At 43.5% G+C, this 17,791-nt stretch overlaps 1 protein-coding gene across 5 annotated transcripts in view; it reads right to left on the minus strand.

The window, feature by feature from the left end:
- AFF1 (ALF transcription elongation factor 1) overlaps window positions 1–17,791 on the minus strand; it is a 195,718-nt gene that overhangs the window by 11,292 nt on the left and 166,635 nt on the right. For all 5 annotated transcript variants that reach the window (XM_037030548.1, XM_037030574.1, XM_037030539.1 and 2 more), the window contains 5 exons: window positions 12,354–13,292; window positions 2,941–3,044; window positions 1,895–2,153; window positions 901–992; window positions 642–699 (listed from right to left, as the gene is read on the minus strand). In XM_037030548.1, coding sequence (XP_036886443.1) covers window positions 642–699; window positions 901–992; window positions 1,895–2,153; window positions 2,941–3,044; window positions 12,354–13,292 — 1,452 coding nt within the window. The remainder of the gene's footprint in view (window positions 1–641; window positions 700–900; window positions 993–1,894; window positions 2,154–2,940; window positions 3,045–12,353; window positions 13,293–17,791) is intronic.

A 17,791-nucleotide genomic window follows, 5' to 3' on the forward strand; every position in this document is an offset into this window, starting at 1 on the left:
TTATAGTGCAGCAGAGATATAAAAGCATATTTAATTATGTATGCAATTAAGAACAAAACCACCAACTTCCAGTAAGTCCAACAGCCACCAGGTAGCAAGTTCACGCTTTTAAAGCACATTTACCAACAGTGCAATCATCACCTTCATCGGAAAATCTCCTCAATGGTGTTGGTCTGTTGCTCCCTCAGGCTAGCCTCCCAAGGGCTTTAAGACAATTTTGGAATGCAAATAGGCTCCTCACCTTTTAAAATGTTTCAGGGTGAACACAAATAGATGGACTTCCAATAGTAGCACTCATTTCTCATATCCAAAGAATTGATTCAGTGGCAAAAGGAAGCACTCATTTATTAAATAAACACTACCAGGCTCATCAACTTTCATTCATTTAGACATAAAACTTGTGACAAGGTACTCTGTGTATTTGTTCATGATCAATTAATGGGGTCAAAAAAATAAATTCACTCAGAATCCCTTACCCCTCACCCATTAAGATCCTGCCAACCTTGCTTCCGCTGGGGCCAATGCCAGCAACCCCCTCTCCCCCGGCCACTATAGTCAGTGAGACAGAATACACCAGAATGCGGATTACAAATATTCTGTCAGAAAACATTCTATCAAAGGGATAAAGGACCAAGACTGACCATTAACTCTGCTCTTTGCTTCAGCTTTTTCGCCTCCTTCATGTGAAGATCTGCTTGTCTGAAAAAGAAGACAAGATCAGGAGGGCCATAGGAACCTGAAGTTACAGGCCGGAGTGGAATGACTGAAGAAGACCGAGAGAGTGAAAAAGGATGGGAGTGAATGGAGGGCAAAGAGGAGGATGAAAAATGAGCGGGATGGGGGTGGAGAGGAGGAAGAAGAAATGGGCAAATAAAGGATAAGAAGCACCTAGAATCTTACTTGTCAAACTTCACTTGAGGCTTCCCTGGTTTAGAGTTACCATTCGGCAAAGAAGGCACTGGAAAAGGGTTTGCAGCATCTCCAGAAGACCCCTTTAAAAAACCATTATAAAGATCACACTCTAACATTTAAGATCAGTGACCCATATATACCATCCCAAAATGGTATATATGGTATTTACATTAGCCCAAAATAGTTTTAAAAAAGGAAATCAAACATGGCACAATTTAGTTCGGTCAAGCACTTTCCCAGCTAGATTTAACTGAAATCATAGGTTCTAGGGACTCAGAAAGACGTAAGACAAAACTGTCCATGAGAACAGACAATAAACAAAACCAAATGCAACATTTTTTTTAGCCAATACACATGTTCACCAAATACGCCTACACCCTGATTAATAGGAAGAGGAACATGTATTTGAGAAAAGTGGATAATGTTTTCCCATTACCATCAACAACAAAAGTATGAGATCAAATATTCAAACCAAGAACTAGCCAGGGTAACCATTTCTTACTGTAAAACACCTGATAGAAAATTAACACAAAACATCTATTCTGATCATTTATTTCACTTCTTTTCCAAAAAATTGATTTTAGATAGAAGAAGGGGGGTGGGGAGAGGTCTGCTGTTCCACTTATTGATGCATCATTGGTTGTTTCTTGCATGTGTCCTGACTGGAGATCAAGCCCACGACCCTGGCACGTTAGAGCTACCCAGCCAGGGCTGATATTTCACTTTTGAATCACTTTAACAATAAGCTGATACCTAACTGTTCACTTTTGAATCACTTTAAGAATAAGCTGATACCTAATTGTTCATACACTATTAACTACTTTTTACCCTCTCTCTAAAGAGTCAAACTTTAAACACAAACAACTATTGCCTTAAAAAAGTGGTGAACAGTTCTGAAGTGTCATTAGAAACATACCCAGTCTGGGATTTAAAGATTTATCAATATATCCCATTTCATGCAACTGTGGCTCCCCCTGCTTACTCTGTGTCCTGTGGAGCTCCCAGAGCCCTTCCCGTCTGCTTTTCTGCGCCTGGGGACAGGAGAGTCCTTATGGTTGTCCTTGGTACTACTGGCACTTTGGGGAGGGGCCTGGCCGCAGGGGTGTGCTTCCCGCCTTGGCCTCTTTTGTGCAGGCTTAGCCGGCTTCTGCGAGGATGAGGATGAGGATGAGGAGGATGACGACACAAGTGTGGGGGGAAGCATTTCCTTCTTTGAGGGTTCAGAGGAGGGCCTGGGCGTTCTGGAATGAAACATCATACAGAACTAAGTTAAAACAGAGCATGAACCTCGTAACTTAGTTGTTTAATTCAAAGGACACAATGGCTGAGAAAGACTAAAAATGTCAGAAAGCGTGCAATCCGTCTCTGTAGAAAGGCCAAATTCCAGGGACTTTTTGACACCTTTGAAAAATCAAGCCCAACTGCTGAGTAATAGATAAAGCTCTGGGATTCGCGTCCAAGCTTGCTGAGTCTGCCAGTGGTCTTAACTTTTCTGAGCCCAGGCAGCCTGCATAGGCACTCCCCAACCTGCCCCTCCTCCGACAGGCAGGCACCTTCGCCCCTGACTCCTTTCTCTTGGACCCCCCACATGGTGACACGATGCACTTGGTTTTGCCATGTCATCTTATCAAGGAATTTCTTAAACAAATCAGAAAATAACAGTTACTTTTTGTGACTTTGGACAAGTTGTTACCTCTCTTTGTGCCTCAGTTTCCAATTCTGCAAAGCAGGGACAATAATGGCACCTTTCTTATTTTCATGTAAAAAATTCCTTTAGAAAGAAATTAATTCCAGGTTTTTAGGATATTTTCTATTTATTAAACACTTTTGATAAATCCAAGTTTGTTGCCAAATGACCTATTAATCTCTCTAAGGTCCTGAGAGATGAAAGCAAAAATTACCACATCATCAAAATGAGCCAGATCAAGTTCAATAATCCACTCATTCCATTGCAGAAAACATTTTGCCATGTCAAGACCCAAGAAGACTCAATCACCTTTCAAGGCTGTTCCTAATCTCTGTACTTACTTTGTTTTAGAAGATTCTTTGTGGGAAGATGAAGATGATGACTGCGATTTAGCCTCTTTCTCCAGTCTGACTTTCTTGCTTTCATGGTCTCTTTCTGCTTCACCCTATAATTGAAGTATAACAAAGTACAATAGTTACTAACACAATTGTGTAGGCAAAGTAGGAAAAAAAGATACACAGCAAATGCGAGGAGAATTAGACTTTTGGAGACATCTATCTACACACACACAACAACCTTCTAAGTCCCTGCACTACGTGAGCATGTCTGGGGCAAGGGCAGTAGGATCTGGATTTGCTGTGATCTCTGAGCAGATTGTTTTGCATGAGGAAGGACTATTCTTTCCACCCAGGAAGGGGAGGATGTCTAAATAGCCCACAACAGAAGAGTAAGTAGTGGCCTTCAACACATCATGTGTTTTTCGAAATATAAAACAATCAATAAAACTTGCATATTCACATCAAGTAACACAGATGATTTTATGGTTAAGGTTCCCCTGTTCCTTTCAAAAAAACCATCCATTTATACCCACTAATTTACTGGTCATGTAAAATTAGGAGTAAAGTATTTAAAGCTCACCCTTTCCTCCCTTTCTTAAGATTTTATTTATTTATTTTTAGAGAGAGGGGAAGGGAGGGAGAAAGAGAGGGAGAGAAACATCAATGTGCAAGAGAAACATTAATGGGTTGTTTCTTGCACGCCCCCAACTGCGGACCTGGCCCACAACCCAGGCACATGCTCCGACCAGGAACTGAACCAGCAACACTTTGGTCTGCAGGATGACACCCAACCCACTGAGCTACACCAGTCAGGGGGCTTGGCTTTTCTTCTAATGAAAACACAAGTACATTGTTAAAAACAAAACAGGCTACAAAATCATCTGTCTAGATGGTTTAGAGACAGGTCCAAAAAGACACAAAAAAATAGGAATAGTTGCTCTGGGACCCTGGTGAACTTTTTCTTCCACTGATACAGTTTTTTAAAAAGTATTGTATTTATATTTTTCTCTACATAGACTCGTTTTTATTTTTCAAGACATTTGATAGGAAATGAAGAATTGCAAATACGATTTCAGTGAGATGGGATGTTTAATTCTGCAGGAGTTAAGTGCCTCAAAACATCCCTTTTATACCAACTAAAGTATGAGATAAATACACAAAACCATTAAGAGAATAAAGAATTCTTCATGGTGTAAGTCCCTCATGTTCCTGTGCTCACCTGTCAGCATGCACACCAAGTTTACAAAAAGTTCACCCTGTCACCCCAGGGACTGCCTGGTAGCCTCCTCCCGGACTGGTCCGAGCGAGCGCAGGCCCCACCCTGGGGAAGAACGGGCCTCTCCAGCGCGTGAGTGACCGGACTGCTGGGAGTCCCTCAGTCAGTTCTGATGCACATTTAGAACTAAACTCCTCCATCTGTCAGCTCACTGAGATAGAAATCTGGGACACCATCCATCAATCTAGGACAATCTCTTAAAAGCCTAAAGTCCTCCTTAAAGCCTTAAAGGAAAAAACACTCTTCAAATGAACTGCTTGTAGAAGGCCCCAGTTTCCACCACTGTCTCTCTTTTGTTCCCTGAACATCTCCAAGAAAAATGACTAAATTAAGATGTGTAGGCTTCAGCTCTGCCCAGATACTAACAGCAGCCTGGCCCGGCTCAAAAGATAGGGAAATGGAGAAAACATGCCCCCCTCCTTGCATTCCACTGTGCCAGAGCGCACATTCCGCGGGTCAGCCCTTCATCAGCTTCTAGGGGAAAACACTTCATTTCTTGTCTCAAAATGGATCATCTCAGGTGGTTTATAAAGATACTTGTTTTTAATCTCTTGGTGTACACACAGTGAGAACGTGAAGAAGGAGGAAGGCTTGCGCCTCTGTAGAGGCCCTCAGCTCTGCACTGCGCTGTGCGCTGGCTGGGCCGGCCTTGCTGAGGCTTGGACGTGGCTAGTCCCAAGTGACAAGTGACGTCCCAGACTTAGTGCAAAAAAGGGAAATACAATTTTTATTTTGATCAAACATTAAAGTGATATTTTAGATACTAAATAAAATAAATTATTAAAATTATTTAACTGGTTTCTTTTTATTTTTTTAATATATTTTAACGTGGTTGCTGGGAAATTGTAAATTACATATGCAGCTCACGCTTTCTTTCTCGTGGACAGGGCTGCTCTCCACACTCTCCTAGAGGAAGTCTGCACACTGGGCTCTGAACCTCCAACCTGCCAACACAAAGAAGAAACTATACAATGCACAGGTGAGGTAAGAAGCAAACAAAGTGGTTCCTCAAAAACATGACCATTCATTATGGAAACTGAAGAAGTATCTTGAGGAACCTAACAAGGAGGTGAAATGTGACATAAGTGCAACCTAAAGGCCCAGCTGAAACACACTGGGAACTGTCACCAGCCGTGGCTTTCAGCCGGTGGGAGCAGAGTCCTGAAGCACCACTCAGAAACGCACGTCTGCGGGGGCTCTGCCGGCACACAGGCCCCCCCCCCTCCCCAGCAATCCATCCTGGTGACTCTGGGAGTCAGTCAGTGTTGGCAAAGAGAGAAGAATCAATTGGAAATGACTGGGTCAAGAGAGGACCTCAGTACCAGGGGACCCTCCTCATCACTCTACCCTACCGGGTCCCAGGGGCTCTGCCACCAGTGGGCCTTGTGAGTTTCAGATTAAAGGCTGCAGAACTGGCCCAGCAAGCCATGCAAGAAGATGGAAAACTTGCCTTTGGGAAAAGCCCCAGAATTCGCTAAAATACCCAGGCACTGTACAGGAGGCAGTTAGTAATACACACTTTTTGCAATGGAAGATATCTCTAGGCACGTAACGATACACAAGTTCCTGAGGAAAAACTAAGCATAAACTGTCCACAAGGTTACTTCCTTAAGAAAATACCAGACCCCAGGGACAGAATGAGCATTAACTTGTTTGTGTATTTTCATGCTGCTTAGGACTTGCTAATTATGACTATAAATCAAAGTGGCAGACCTTCTAAACCACATACGAAAATAAGACTCATCGTGAGTCATTCGTCACAAACTGGTTGTTGTAACCCTGGCTTGTGCCAATCAGTGACTCAAAGAACAGCCAAAACACAAGAAATCAGTAAATACTGATTTCAAGGCTAGCATCAGAACTGCTGGCACTTACTAGAATAATGTGCTTTATGTTGACATGTAGCAACTTAGAAGCTGATCGTATACAGTAAGCTGGTAGAAAGTAAGCCACTAAATCAACTAAAGCAAAAATCCCCTTCTGTTCACTTTGCTTGCTTGACTGAGTTCAAGCCCATGGGCTTGAGGTTAGTATTTCTGCGCACTGTGCACTGGGAACCCTATCATCTTCCATCTGGAACAGTCACAGCGGCTTCCCCAGAGCAAGCACTTAGTAACTATTTGTTAACTGGCACAGAAACGAAGTTCAGCCGCTAAAGGCACGGCTGAGGTCCCTGGATGGTTTTAGGAAGGAGCCTTGCCATACTGGGTGGCAGGAAATGCAGACTTGAATTTCCAGACTGGAAAACAGGAGGCAGGGAGTCTTTGAGATTTTTCTAGATCAAGGAGCCATTTGAAAATGAGAATAATAATGTACTTCTTCTCTTAAAGAGGAAAAAGAGATCTCCTCTGTCCTGTGGCTGATCCCCCTCTTCAGGGAGCCCTGTCTGAGGTCTGGGAGTCAGAAGGCACCTTCCCCAGGAGGTAAGTGTCTCAGTGGCACTGCAGCCACAACAAAAGGAGGCCGCTGGCGGCCGACCGGGTCCTAACTGACTTGCTTGCTTTTCTTAACCTGTTGGGTCAGGCAGCCCTGCATTATCTGCCAAATGTGCCCCACCCACAGAGTAGAGCACAAGCAAGAATAAAGTCCATAAAAGGAAGAGCTGGGACTGCGCTGGAACAAGGTGGTTTCTGGGAGAGACCGCTGCCAGGCAGCCTGCAGCCTGCCCCGCACCTGGCTCACCATCTAGGTATGACCTGAATGAAGCAGGGAAATGAAGGCGAGTTTTTCAAAACTGACACTCATTTTAGGCTGTACTGTTTCTAACAGACGTTAGGATAGTCTACTGGGAACTTGGCTGTGATGGGGAGAGATGAGGAGCATCTGAAAGAGAAAGTGGAGGAGGAGTGTGGGAGTGGGTGGGCGAGGGAGCGCCAGGGTGTGGGCTGTAGGGGAATTGAGCCAGGGATGGCATCATAGCTGCCAGCGTCAGGACAAGGGTCTGGAATTATGGTGCTCTCCAAGGTGCCCTCCCCCACTAGACACCGGTGAAAGAAAATACCTGGGAGCAGCCAAATCTTTTACTAAGCAGCCAAGTGATGTTTGAGCCTCTTAGATCTCATCCTCATCAGGTAGCAGCTGAACAATTAACCTATGAGGTTCTGGCACTTAAATTCTAAGACTGTCATTTTCTCCCACAGGGAAGCGAAGGAGCTTGGTAGGACAAAAGCAAAGGAAGTGGAGAAGCAGCCCATGGGGGTGGACCTTCAGGTGCTTCTCCTGGACGTGCCTCTGCAGGAGGCTTGATAACATGACGCAGCAGATGCCGAGTCCAAGTCAGCTCCAAGAGGGAGGGCAGGGCTCACTGAGGAGACAGGATATATTCACTGGGATAAGTTCTAGAGAAAAGGAAAATTAGTCCACTTTCTTTTCCTCTTTAAGGTGAGAGAATAGACATGTATGGCTTAAAACAGTCTCAACATGCATACGCTTACAGTGTTCTTAGAGTAACTTAACAAGCATGAAGAAATTAGATTGAAGTAGCTTCAGGAAATTATGACTGACTTTTCAAACCCTTGATTTTGAAAGATAATAACTGAGAATGTTATCTGGAGAAAAATCCAAGAAAAGACAGGCCTTGGATAGAAGGGAAGGACTGAGCCAACAACCATCCTCCAGCAGTCAAAATACACATCTTGCTACCACGTCCTTTCACTGCCCCTTCTCATGCCTCAAAACACACATAAACGGCGGCACTGAAATCTGTTCCCAATAATGTCAGACCTTCTTGGTCAATAAAGCAATTATTTAGAAAAAGGAAAAGACTTGGATGAATGTCCCTCCTGTCCTGTTATTTATAGAAATGACTATCAAGACAGTGTAGCATTTTTTTGAAAGGCAATTTATAGGCCCTGGCTGGCGTAGCTCAGTGGATTGAGCACGGGCCTGCGAACCACACGGTTGCAGTTCGATTCCCAGTCAGGGCACGTGCCTGGGTTGCAGGCCAGTTCCCAGCAGGGGACCCGTGAGAGGCAACTACACATTGATATTTCTCTCCTTCTCTCCTTCCTTTTCCCCTCTAAAGATAAATGAATAAAATCTTCATAAAAATAAAATCTTTAAAAATATATTATCATGGAAATAAGTTTTTGTACCAGAGACTGGGTCTTCCTATCTTAATCGGGAGAAAAAAATCTATAATAAAACTAATAACTGAGGGGGAAAAAAAGAGAAAGACAATTTATAAAATGATTGAATTAAGTGAGATATTAGTATAAAAGTGCCGGATCGATGCTAAGCGCACACCTGGAGCTGTGTGCACACCACGCCTACTTCTAGAATGCTCTCAGTTCCACTGGCCTGACTGTATGTTACACTGCGCTTCTCAACTTCAATTTTTCTTTCAAATCTGGAAAACATAATCTTGGTATAAAAATTATTCAAAAGGAAAAAAATAAGTTGTATTTTAAATTCTAAACTATAATCAGGATGAACTTCTGTAGTTTATGTAAAGAGCACTACGTGTGTTCATGCCTATTAACCCTCACAATTTTCTCCACTTTTCCTCACGAATGGTTCCTTACCCACTCCATTAAAGTAAAATTATATATACACACACACACACACACGTGTGTGTATGTATGTATATATTTCTTTTAAATTTTTTTTATTGATTTTAGAGAGAAAGGCGGGGAGGGAGGAAGGAAGGGAAGAGAGAGAGACACAGATATCAATTTTTGTTCCACTTATTTATGCATTCATTAGTTGATTCTTGTACATGCCCTGACCAGGAACCGAACCCACAACCTTGGCATCTTGGACGATGCTCTAACCAACTGAGCTATGTGTGTGTGTATACATATATTTCTATAGGTGCCACATCTGATGGCTTCATGGCAGGTATAATCACCTTTAACTCTTTATGATCATCTTCTCACACTTTTAAGTCTAAAATGGCTTTAAGGATCTGTTCACCCTATGAAAATGTTTGCTAAATTTTATGCCAGGAGAGGAACAGACACTAATGGGCATTTAGATAAAAATGGTAAATTCCATTAATGTGAAAGATCAGGCACATTCTTCAACTGCTCCCACTATGCCCTCAGAGAGCTTTCTTTAGTCATCACACTTAAAATAAAGAACACAGACGAGTCTCTACTACTCAACGGGGGGAAAGCGCCCAACCCCCGAAAAAAGACAGCCCCGTGTCTGCCGAAGCTGCCCTGCCCAAGGTTGGGCTGCTCACCAGAGGGCCCAGGGTCCTGACAAGGGGGGGAGCCCTCCTCCCACAGGGAAGGATCTGAGGGTAACAATGTTCAGCACCAGTCACACCTGGAACCCCGCAGGAAGTAAAACCAAATGACACAGTTCTCTGATCGTAAAATAGGTATACAGTGAGCTCATTTTTATATTTATCTGAAAGCTTCTAAGTAACATTTTTAACTAATGACATAAGTGGGTTAGCCAAAAATCCATTTAGTTTTTTCTGTAAAACAAAAGACACATTTCTCATTTTCACTGATAACTTTACTGATTTGGATATTTTGACTATGTTGGCCATCTCCCAAGTGGTATAATGTTGACTGTTCTCAATTAATGTCTTGATTTGATCACTATCAACTTCAACGGGTCTACCTGACTGTGCAGCATTATCCAAATGTCCAATGTGAAACTTCACAAACCACTTTGACACGTTCGATCAGTCACTGCACCTTTTCCATACAGTATACAAATCTTTTTTTGAGTGTCAGTTGTATTTTTACCTTTCTTGAAATAAAGAAGTATAGCACAGCAAAAATGTTGCATATTTTCTTCCATCTTCAATATTAAAATTGCTACATAGAAATTTACCAGTTTTGGTCTAAGATTTTTAAAAATGCATGCTGATAGGACAGCTGTCAGGATATAATCTAACAAAATTGTTTCAAATAAAGAAAGACAACTAAGTGCTACTAGAACCATTGTGTGGAAACAAACATTTTGGCCAACCCAGTAATTAAAGCGAGGGACTCCTGGTTGCCTAGGTGATGACACCTAAACACAGGACTGGGGGAATTTCTCTACCCAAAGAGCTAGCTTTGTATGATGCTGGCCCTATAGTAAGGCTCTGCTGCAGGGGTAACCAGACCCCAAGAACTAGGATTCACTAAGAGTTTTAAAATACCAGTGTGGGTGGGGGCTTTGAGGGTACATACCTTCCCATCAGTACTGCAGGCTCCTCAGGGCACCGCAGTGACAAGCCAGGATATGCAACCGCTGGTTCTTACCCTGATTATGTCAGTGCCACGGCAAAGGGGGAGACTATTCCCAGGGCTAGAGCGCTCAGCTGCTTGCCAAGGCTTTGGAGAAAGCATCCACTGGACTGAGACGAGGGGCTCGTTATTTCTCCACGCTCCAGACAGAAAGACACATGAGCCACCCCAGTGGAGTTTAGCCAAGGGCTGGGCATGGCTGTTGGGGGGCAGAGTTCACATACTCAACAGGGAGAGCTGAGGTTCCCTTTCTGGAGCTGCAAGCACGCTTCTAGATGGCAGAGAGCACGAGCTAGGCTGAGAACTGTCTGGGGAAGCCTCTGATTTCTAACATTTTCACCTGGTTAGGAAGCATTTTAGAAGCTAATACTTCTCACTCCAGCTCATGTGGAAGATTAGTGCTGGAAACAGCATAAGACCATGGTAGCTGGGGGGGGATAGGTGACAAAAAGATTTCTCAAGAGAAGGTAAAGGAATGTATTTTTGCAGTCTTTTCAGGTACATTAAGTGCAGGTAACTTTTTCTGAGCTAGGGCCACCATAATTTTCTCCATTAAGTTTTGCACCTTACACACACACACACACACTGTTTTAATGGCTTTCCAGCAAGAGGAAGAATGTGCCCTCTTCCAGCGGGAACAGCACGGCCAGTGAGCACTCAGCCCAACTGGCCTGCTGCAGTCCTGGTGGCAATGCCCTCGGGGCCCTTTCAACAAGGTTCTGCGGAAAACAGTCACCCTTACTATTTGTTCAAGTCATGTTATATTTTTAACCTAGTGGAGTAATCAGCGGCATCACAGACATGACAGCAGACTTCATGATCTTTTTGTCCTTTGTTATTCTTAGCTCAACTTCCACAACTAAGAAGTTTCTTCTGTAATTATAAGAGTGTTACAATTTTAGGGGGGTGGGCTGGGATGGGAGTAAAAGGCAGAAAATTGTACTTGAACAATTATAATTTATATATATATATATATTTTAAAGTGTTACAACTTTTATTCCTTCTCAGCAGGAAATAGGTGGATCTTCCAGGGCCTTTCACTCTGAATCGGAGGCAGGCTGGCTTGGGAATGCCACTGGGGAAAAAACTCACCAATGTTTCATCAAGAAATAGCAAAAACACACTATCAGGAGCTCAATGATTAAGAATAAAGAAAGAAAGGAGACTAACCAAAATAGTAATATGCCCATGTAACTGAGCATCTAAGTCATGCAGATTTTTTTTTACTATGATCCTTTTTAAAGTGGAAACTTCCCAAAATTGTAATAAGTAAAATGATGGATTTTTAATACTTAACAATGTACCATTCCCACCTATATGAGTCAACAAGATGTCCTAACCATAAGTTTAATACAATAGTTCTAAAACCTTTTAAAATAATTTTCTGCTTATGAATAGAAGAAATAGTGGAGGTCAATAGTGGAGGTCAGGGGTTCTAACTCTGGCGTGTTCAGCTCGGTGAGGTAGTGTGTGGCCCCGATGCAGGGTCGGTGTCAAAAAGATCATCCTGCAGGAGTCAAATGTGGTGTAAGACAGTGCTTTCAGGAACTCGGAATACTAATTTACATTTCAATTCATGTAAGGTTTACAATTTCTACAGAAATAACAAAAGAGCCAGGAAGTAAATATTGATGTTATCAGAATAAATAAAAATGTATCCCCCCAATGCTATATTATCCTAAAATAAAATATCCTTTTCAAGGAGTGCCTCATCTTTTCTCAGACGGGCAAGACTGCTGACGGTACCCGGCATGTGGCGATGCCTGGCTGGAGAGTGGGAAGCACCCAAGTCTGTAACAAAGGAGCAAAGCCTATCTCAAATCCAAACAAATACTTCCAGCCTCTTCCAAGACAACTCGGGGCTGCAATCAAGGGCCAAGCAAAGGCAGCCCTAAGCCAACAGCAGGTACAGGCTGCACTGTAGGGCAAAGCCAGTCCCCTCTACTTACTTTTCTCTTTTTGGCCAACTTGCTTGAGTTGTCTGAGCTTCTCTTCTCAGAATCCAGTTTCTTCCCTGCCGATGGCTGTTTGTCCTCTGGTTTATTCTGGTGGCTGCCCTTCCCAGGTGGCTGGGGCACCCAGGAGAGGAGGTCGAGGTTTATCTTCACCATCAAGCTTTGTGGGGGAGGGGTGTCCCTGAGTGGGGAGAGCAGCTTGGTGTCTCTCAAAGGCACCGGGAGTTTGCCCTTCCTGCGGTCCTCCTGTACCACCACTGCTTGGCGACAGCCACTAGTCCTGCCACCAACGCCACCGTCATGTGTGGGGCCCTGGCTCTGAGTCAGGGGAACGAGGGCCAAATGCTCAGGGCTCCTGCCCTCCACATTGTCATTCGTGGGCTCGGGACCCAAGAGCGCCTTTGAGGGGGCCGGGGGCCCACCCCTGTGCTTCTTCTTTTCGCTGGAGGTTGGCACAGCTGGTTTAGGCTCTCTGCCGTCTCCAGCACGGGGTCTCCCTTTCGTCTTCACCTTGGGCTTTTCTTTGGAAGGCTGGTCCTTGGATACATGGGGAAGTCCCGGCTCACTCTCCACCTGCAAGCTGGCCCGAGAGTCTGCTGGGGCAGAGGCTTTGGTGGGGTTTTTGGGCTGTTTGGTTCCAACAGTCTGCCTCTGCGGCAGCTCCTGTTGGGCAGGGGACTTCTGACAGCTCCTCTTGCCAGTGTGAGGGCCTTCAGGGGGGACCCGTGGGGGTCTGCCGGAGCCTTTGTGGGGAGGATCTTTGGATTCCGAATGCTCGTGACTAGTGGAGCCACCGTCACCACCCTTGCCCTTCTCGTCTGGGTGCTGAGGTGGTGGCTCTGCACTCCCCGGGGCCTCTGGTGGCACTGCTGGCTGGCTGACTTTGGTCAGCCAGTTGTCTAGCTGCCATTTGTTTGTCGTAGGAGGCTCAGGCTAGAAACAAGGAAAAAGAGAAAAGTGTTAACTGACCAAAGGTTAATACAATAACCAATTCTTCCCTTGGTTACCCACCCAGTCCTACAGTACTATCTTGGGAGACACAATCATTCCACACTTAAGATCAGGTCCTTTTTATCCTCCTCAAATTACAGGTGACAATCAATTTGACTCTTAAACCAATCTTTCAATTTGTTGTGCTACAGAAATTTTGCTTTAGTAGATATTGACTAATAATAGACCATTAAGTATTGACCAGTGCAGGTCTTCCACCAAGATGGAGACATAGGTGGAAACACTGTGCCTTCTCCCACAACCAAGTTTGAATACACCAAAGGTTTAGTAAACAAAGATGCAGCCAAAGAACAGAAAATTGAACTATATGGAAGTTCAATAACAACGAACTGTTCAGCCGGGACCGGTAAGAGGGGTGGAACCAGCAGCGGAGCAGGGTCGGGTAGGAAAGATCCCCCGACCCCAGGCACCCAGGAAGCCAGAGTAGCATCGGGCAGACCCAGTGAGGGCGCAGGGTGGCAGGCTGACCAAGGTCACACATTCTTGAGCAGATAAACCAGCAAAGGAGTGAGCAGTGAGACGGACCGTGCAGGCCCCAGTGGGCGAACCCAGTGAGGGCGAAAGGCGACGAACTGCGGTCGCACATTCGAAGGCAGTGGGACGAACTACACGAGCCCTGGCGGTGGGAGGCAGCAGAGGGGACTGCCATTGCTTTCCTTTGACCCCGCCCCCACATACAGCGTCACAACCCAGCAACTGAGTTGCCCCACCCTGGTGAACACCTAGGGTTCTGCTCCTCATACGTAACAAGCACAAACAGTCCAAAATAGGGCTCAAGAAGAACTCAAAGCCTCAGAGCCGATGACTCTAAGTGACCAGGAAATAGCAAACCTCTCAGATGCACAATTCAAGACACTGGTGATCAGGATACTCACAGAACTGGTTGATTTTAACCACAAATTAGAGGAACATATGAAGGCTAAACTAATTGAAATGAAGGGAGATGCACAGGAAACCAATAGTGATGGAAAGGAAACTGGGACTCAAATCAAGGGGGTGGAACAGAAGGAAGGAAGAAATCACCAAACAGAAAAATGATAAGTTACAAGAATTCAAAAAAATGAGGAGAGGATTAGGAACCTCCAGGACATCTTTAAACAGTCCAACATCCGAATTATAGGGGTACCAGAAGGGGGAAAGAAACAGCCACGAGTGGAAAATTTATTTGAACAAATAATAAAGGAGAACTTCCCCAGTCTGGCAAAAGAAATAGACTTCCAGGAAATCCAGGAAGCTCAGAGAGTCCCAAAGAAGTTGGACCCAAGAAGGAACACACCAAGGCACATCAGAATTACATTAGCCAAGATTAAAATGAAGGAGAGAATCCTAGAAGCAGCAAGAGATAAGGGGACAGTCACCTACAAAGGAGTACCCATCAGACTGTCAGTGGATTTCTCAAAAGAGACCTTACAGGCAAGAAGGGGCTGGAAAGAAGTATTCCAAGTCATGAAATCCAAAGACCTACAGCCAAGATTGCTTTATCCAGCAAAGCTTTCATTTAGAATGGAAGGACAGATAAAGTGCTTCTCAGATAAGATCAAATTCAAGGAGTTCATCATCACCAAGCCCTTATTATATGAAATGTTAAAGGGACTTATCTAAGAAAAAGAAGATAAAAAATATGAACAGTGAAAGGAGAGCAAACTCACAGTTATTAACAACCACACCTAAAACAAAAGCAAACTAAGGACAGGTAGATCAGGAGCAGAACCATAGAAATGAAGAACACATGGAGGGTTAGCAACAGGGGAGTGGGGGGAGGAGAAGGGGGAAGAAGATACAGAAAAGAAGTAGCATAGAAGGTAGGTAAAAAATAGATAGGGGGACAGCAAGCATAGTAGGGGAAATAAAGAATTTAAAGAACTTGAGACACGTGGTCATAAACTAAAGGGGGGGAAGGGTGGGGGAGGGGTGTGCCGGGTGGAGGGGAATGAAGGGGGGGAATAGAACAACTGTAATGGTATAATCAATAAAATATATTAAAAAAAAACATATTGACCAGTGCAAACCACTGACCTGCTGAGAAATATTTGCAACATAAATATTTTTTCTAATGGTAATCACAGTATTGACAGCAATTAATATTTTGTTCTAATGGTAATTAGTTATATAAACACAACTGACATACTTTGGCTCACAAACTATTCTGTCAGAAAATAATAGGAAGCCTTAAACAGCATCTAGCAATGCTCAATAAATATTTTTAAATTAAAAAAAGAAAGAAAATAATAGGCAATAAAAAGAATTCTTTTGTCAAAGATTTTCAGAAGAAAGCTAATGAATAAACTAAGTCTTGGTGATTAGCTATAGTTTTCATGCTTTATCCTTCTCTTTATACACTTTTCAACTAAAAATTTCTTCAGACTAGATAACATTTCTTATTCAGTTAAAAAACATTACAAGCATTTATCTGTAAAAAGGTTTTCAGTATATCAGGACAGATACTGATTTTCAAATTGAACAGCTTAATAAAAAGAATCAAGTGAGGGCACATTAGATGAGCATCCGTCCCATTTGAATTCCTTAAAAATCAAGCATTACGTCTCTTGTCACAGGCAACGTGAGCTACAGTGGCCCTGTTTCTCTAGGACATACAGGTAGTAGGCTTCAAAGCACACAATTCGGAGCAATGAGATTATATCAGTTACCTGTGCAACTGATTTGGCAAATAAACAGAAGTCCCTGACATCTCTTGTTACCTCAACTGTTGTTTAAATCTTTGCTGTTAACCGATGGTTGATGCATCCCACCATCTCGCTCCAACTAGGTGTTAGGATTTATTAACAGAATGACAGAGACCTTTGCATCTCCAAGTTCCACTATTGGGTCTCACACACGGTGGTGCACACTGAGATAGTTACTTGAGCATTCCTATAGGTGTGTTACTGTGCCCATAAATATGCCATATAAAAATATTAGTGTCTAGTAGGGTAAGCAATGAGTACACTTTTTTAAAGGGCAGCACCTCATTCATGCTGCATGTTTCTCTTTCATCTGACAGATGGTTTATAGTAATGACTAAACCACATACATAATGCACCAGAAAGTTAGCGGAAAGATATTCTGCACAGGATTTAACTGACTCAATTATGGACAGGGAGAGCACTCCAATAGGTGGACAACATTTTACAGGGAAGATTGCTAGCAATTTTCCCAAGTGAAATATCCCAAATATTCAACTCTAAAAAAACATGTGAACTTAATACATACAAGATATATGAATATAATTTAAAGGCTTTCGGGCCAGAAAAAGGATAATTAAGTGTGACTGAAAGAGGACAAAACTAACAGGAACTTTAGGAACCAGATGAGACCACGTGTCAGCAGAAAGATGGCTGCATAACTGTTTTCTCCTGTTTACCCCGTGTTGCTGCTCAGACTAGCACAGCTCCTTCACAGTTCCCTTGCCCTTACCAGCTCCATACCCAGGCTCGCATCTGATTTTTCAGGGCAGGGAGGAAGGAAAGAAAGAAAGTACATGCCAGAAATTTTGTCATGTGTAATCTAAAACTGTATTCAATATTCTAACGAGACAGGATGACTGTTAAGGGTGGGGAAAAGATTAGCGCACAATACCTACCTGTCAAACACTGTTTCCTGAGAAAGCTTGGGGGCGTGGTAATCCTAGTGGTTAACTGGGGACAAAGCACTGGGAGATACCACGTGACAAACACACCAGGAACCAAACCCACCAAACCCTTTCCTGGGAAAGGTATGGAATCACCTCACCAGGGCTTCCTATACAACTGTGCTCCAAACACTGACATCGACACTGAAAAGTATGTATGCAGGGAGCAACGAGAAAGGTTAATTCCGGTATAGGTACCACTTGCCTTTTCTCTCCCAAAACAGGACAGTGTAAGACACATTTAGTAGTCCCCAGTGGAATGTCCTGGTTACAGAAATAAAACACATTTTCTTCCACTGCAGTCCTAAAAATGTCCAGAAGGCAGGCATATGGCCCAACTGCAGAGTCAAATTGAGCTGGTGTGCCCAGATGGAGGGGAAGGGGTAGGGGCAACCCTTCCTGTGTACTTACTATAAAGATGCAAAATGGATAGAATTCCTTCCAGGTCAGGAATTATTTCACTGTTGGAATGGGGGAAACTTTTATATAAGGGGCTGATTATAGACAGATTTTAAAATGAGTTTTAAGTGTGCACGTGCTGGACAGGATCGAGGTCTGAGCTTTCATTTCTCCCTCTACCTTTCCCCATGCCTTGTCCCCCACCCCCCAGGGCTGCAGTAATTCACACTCTGCACATCAGAAGTGAAAAAATATGATACATTTTCATTAAGCATTTTATCTTATTTTTCAAAGATTTTATTTATTTATTTTTAGAGGGGAAGAGAAGGAGAGAGGGAGAGAAATATCAATGTAGGGTTGCCTCTCGCACATCCCCTGCTGGGAACTGGCCTGC

The sequence above is a fragment of the Sturnira hondurensis genome, unplaced genomic scaffold, assembly GCF_014824575.4.
Source record: "Sturnira hondurensis isolate 20B ecotype Veracruz unplaced genomic scaffold, ASM1482457v3 Scaffold0001721, whole genome shotgun sequence".
NCBI classification, from domain to species: Eukaryota; Metazoa; Chordata; class Mammalia; order Chiroptera; family Phyllostomidae; genus Sturnira; species Sturnira hondurensis.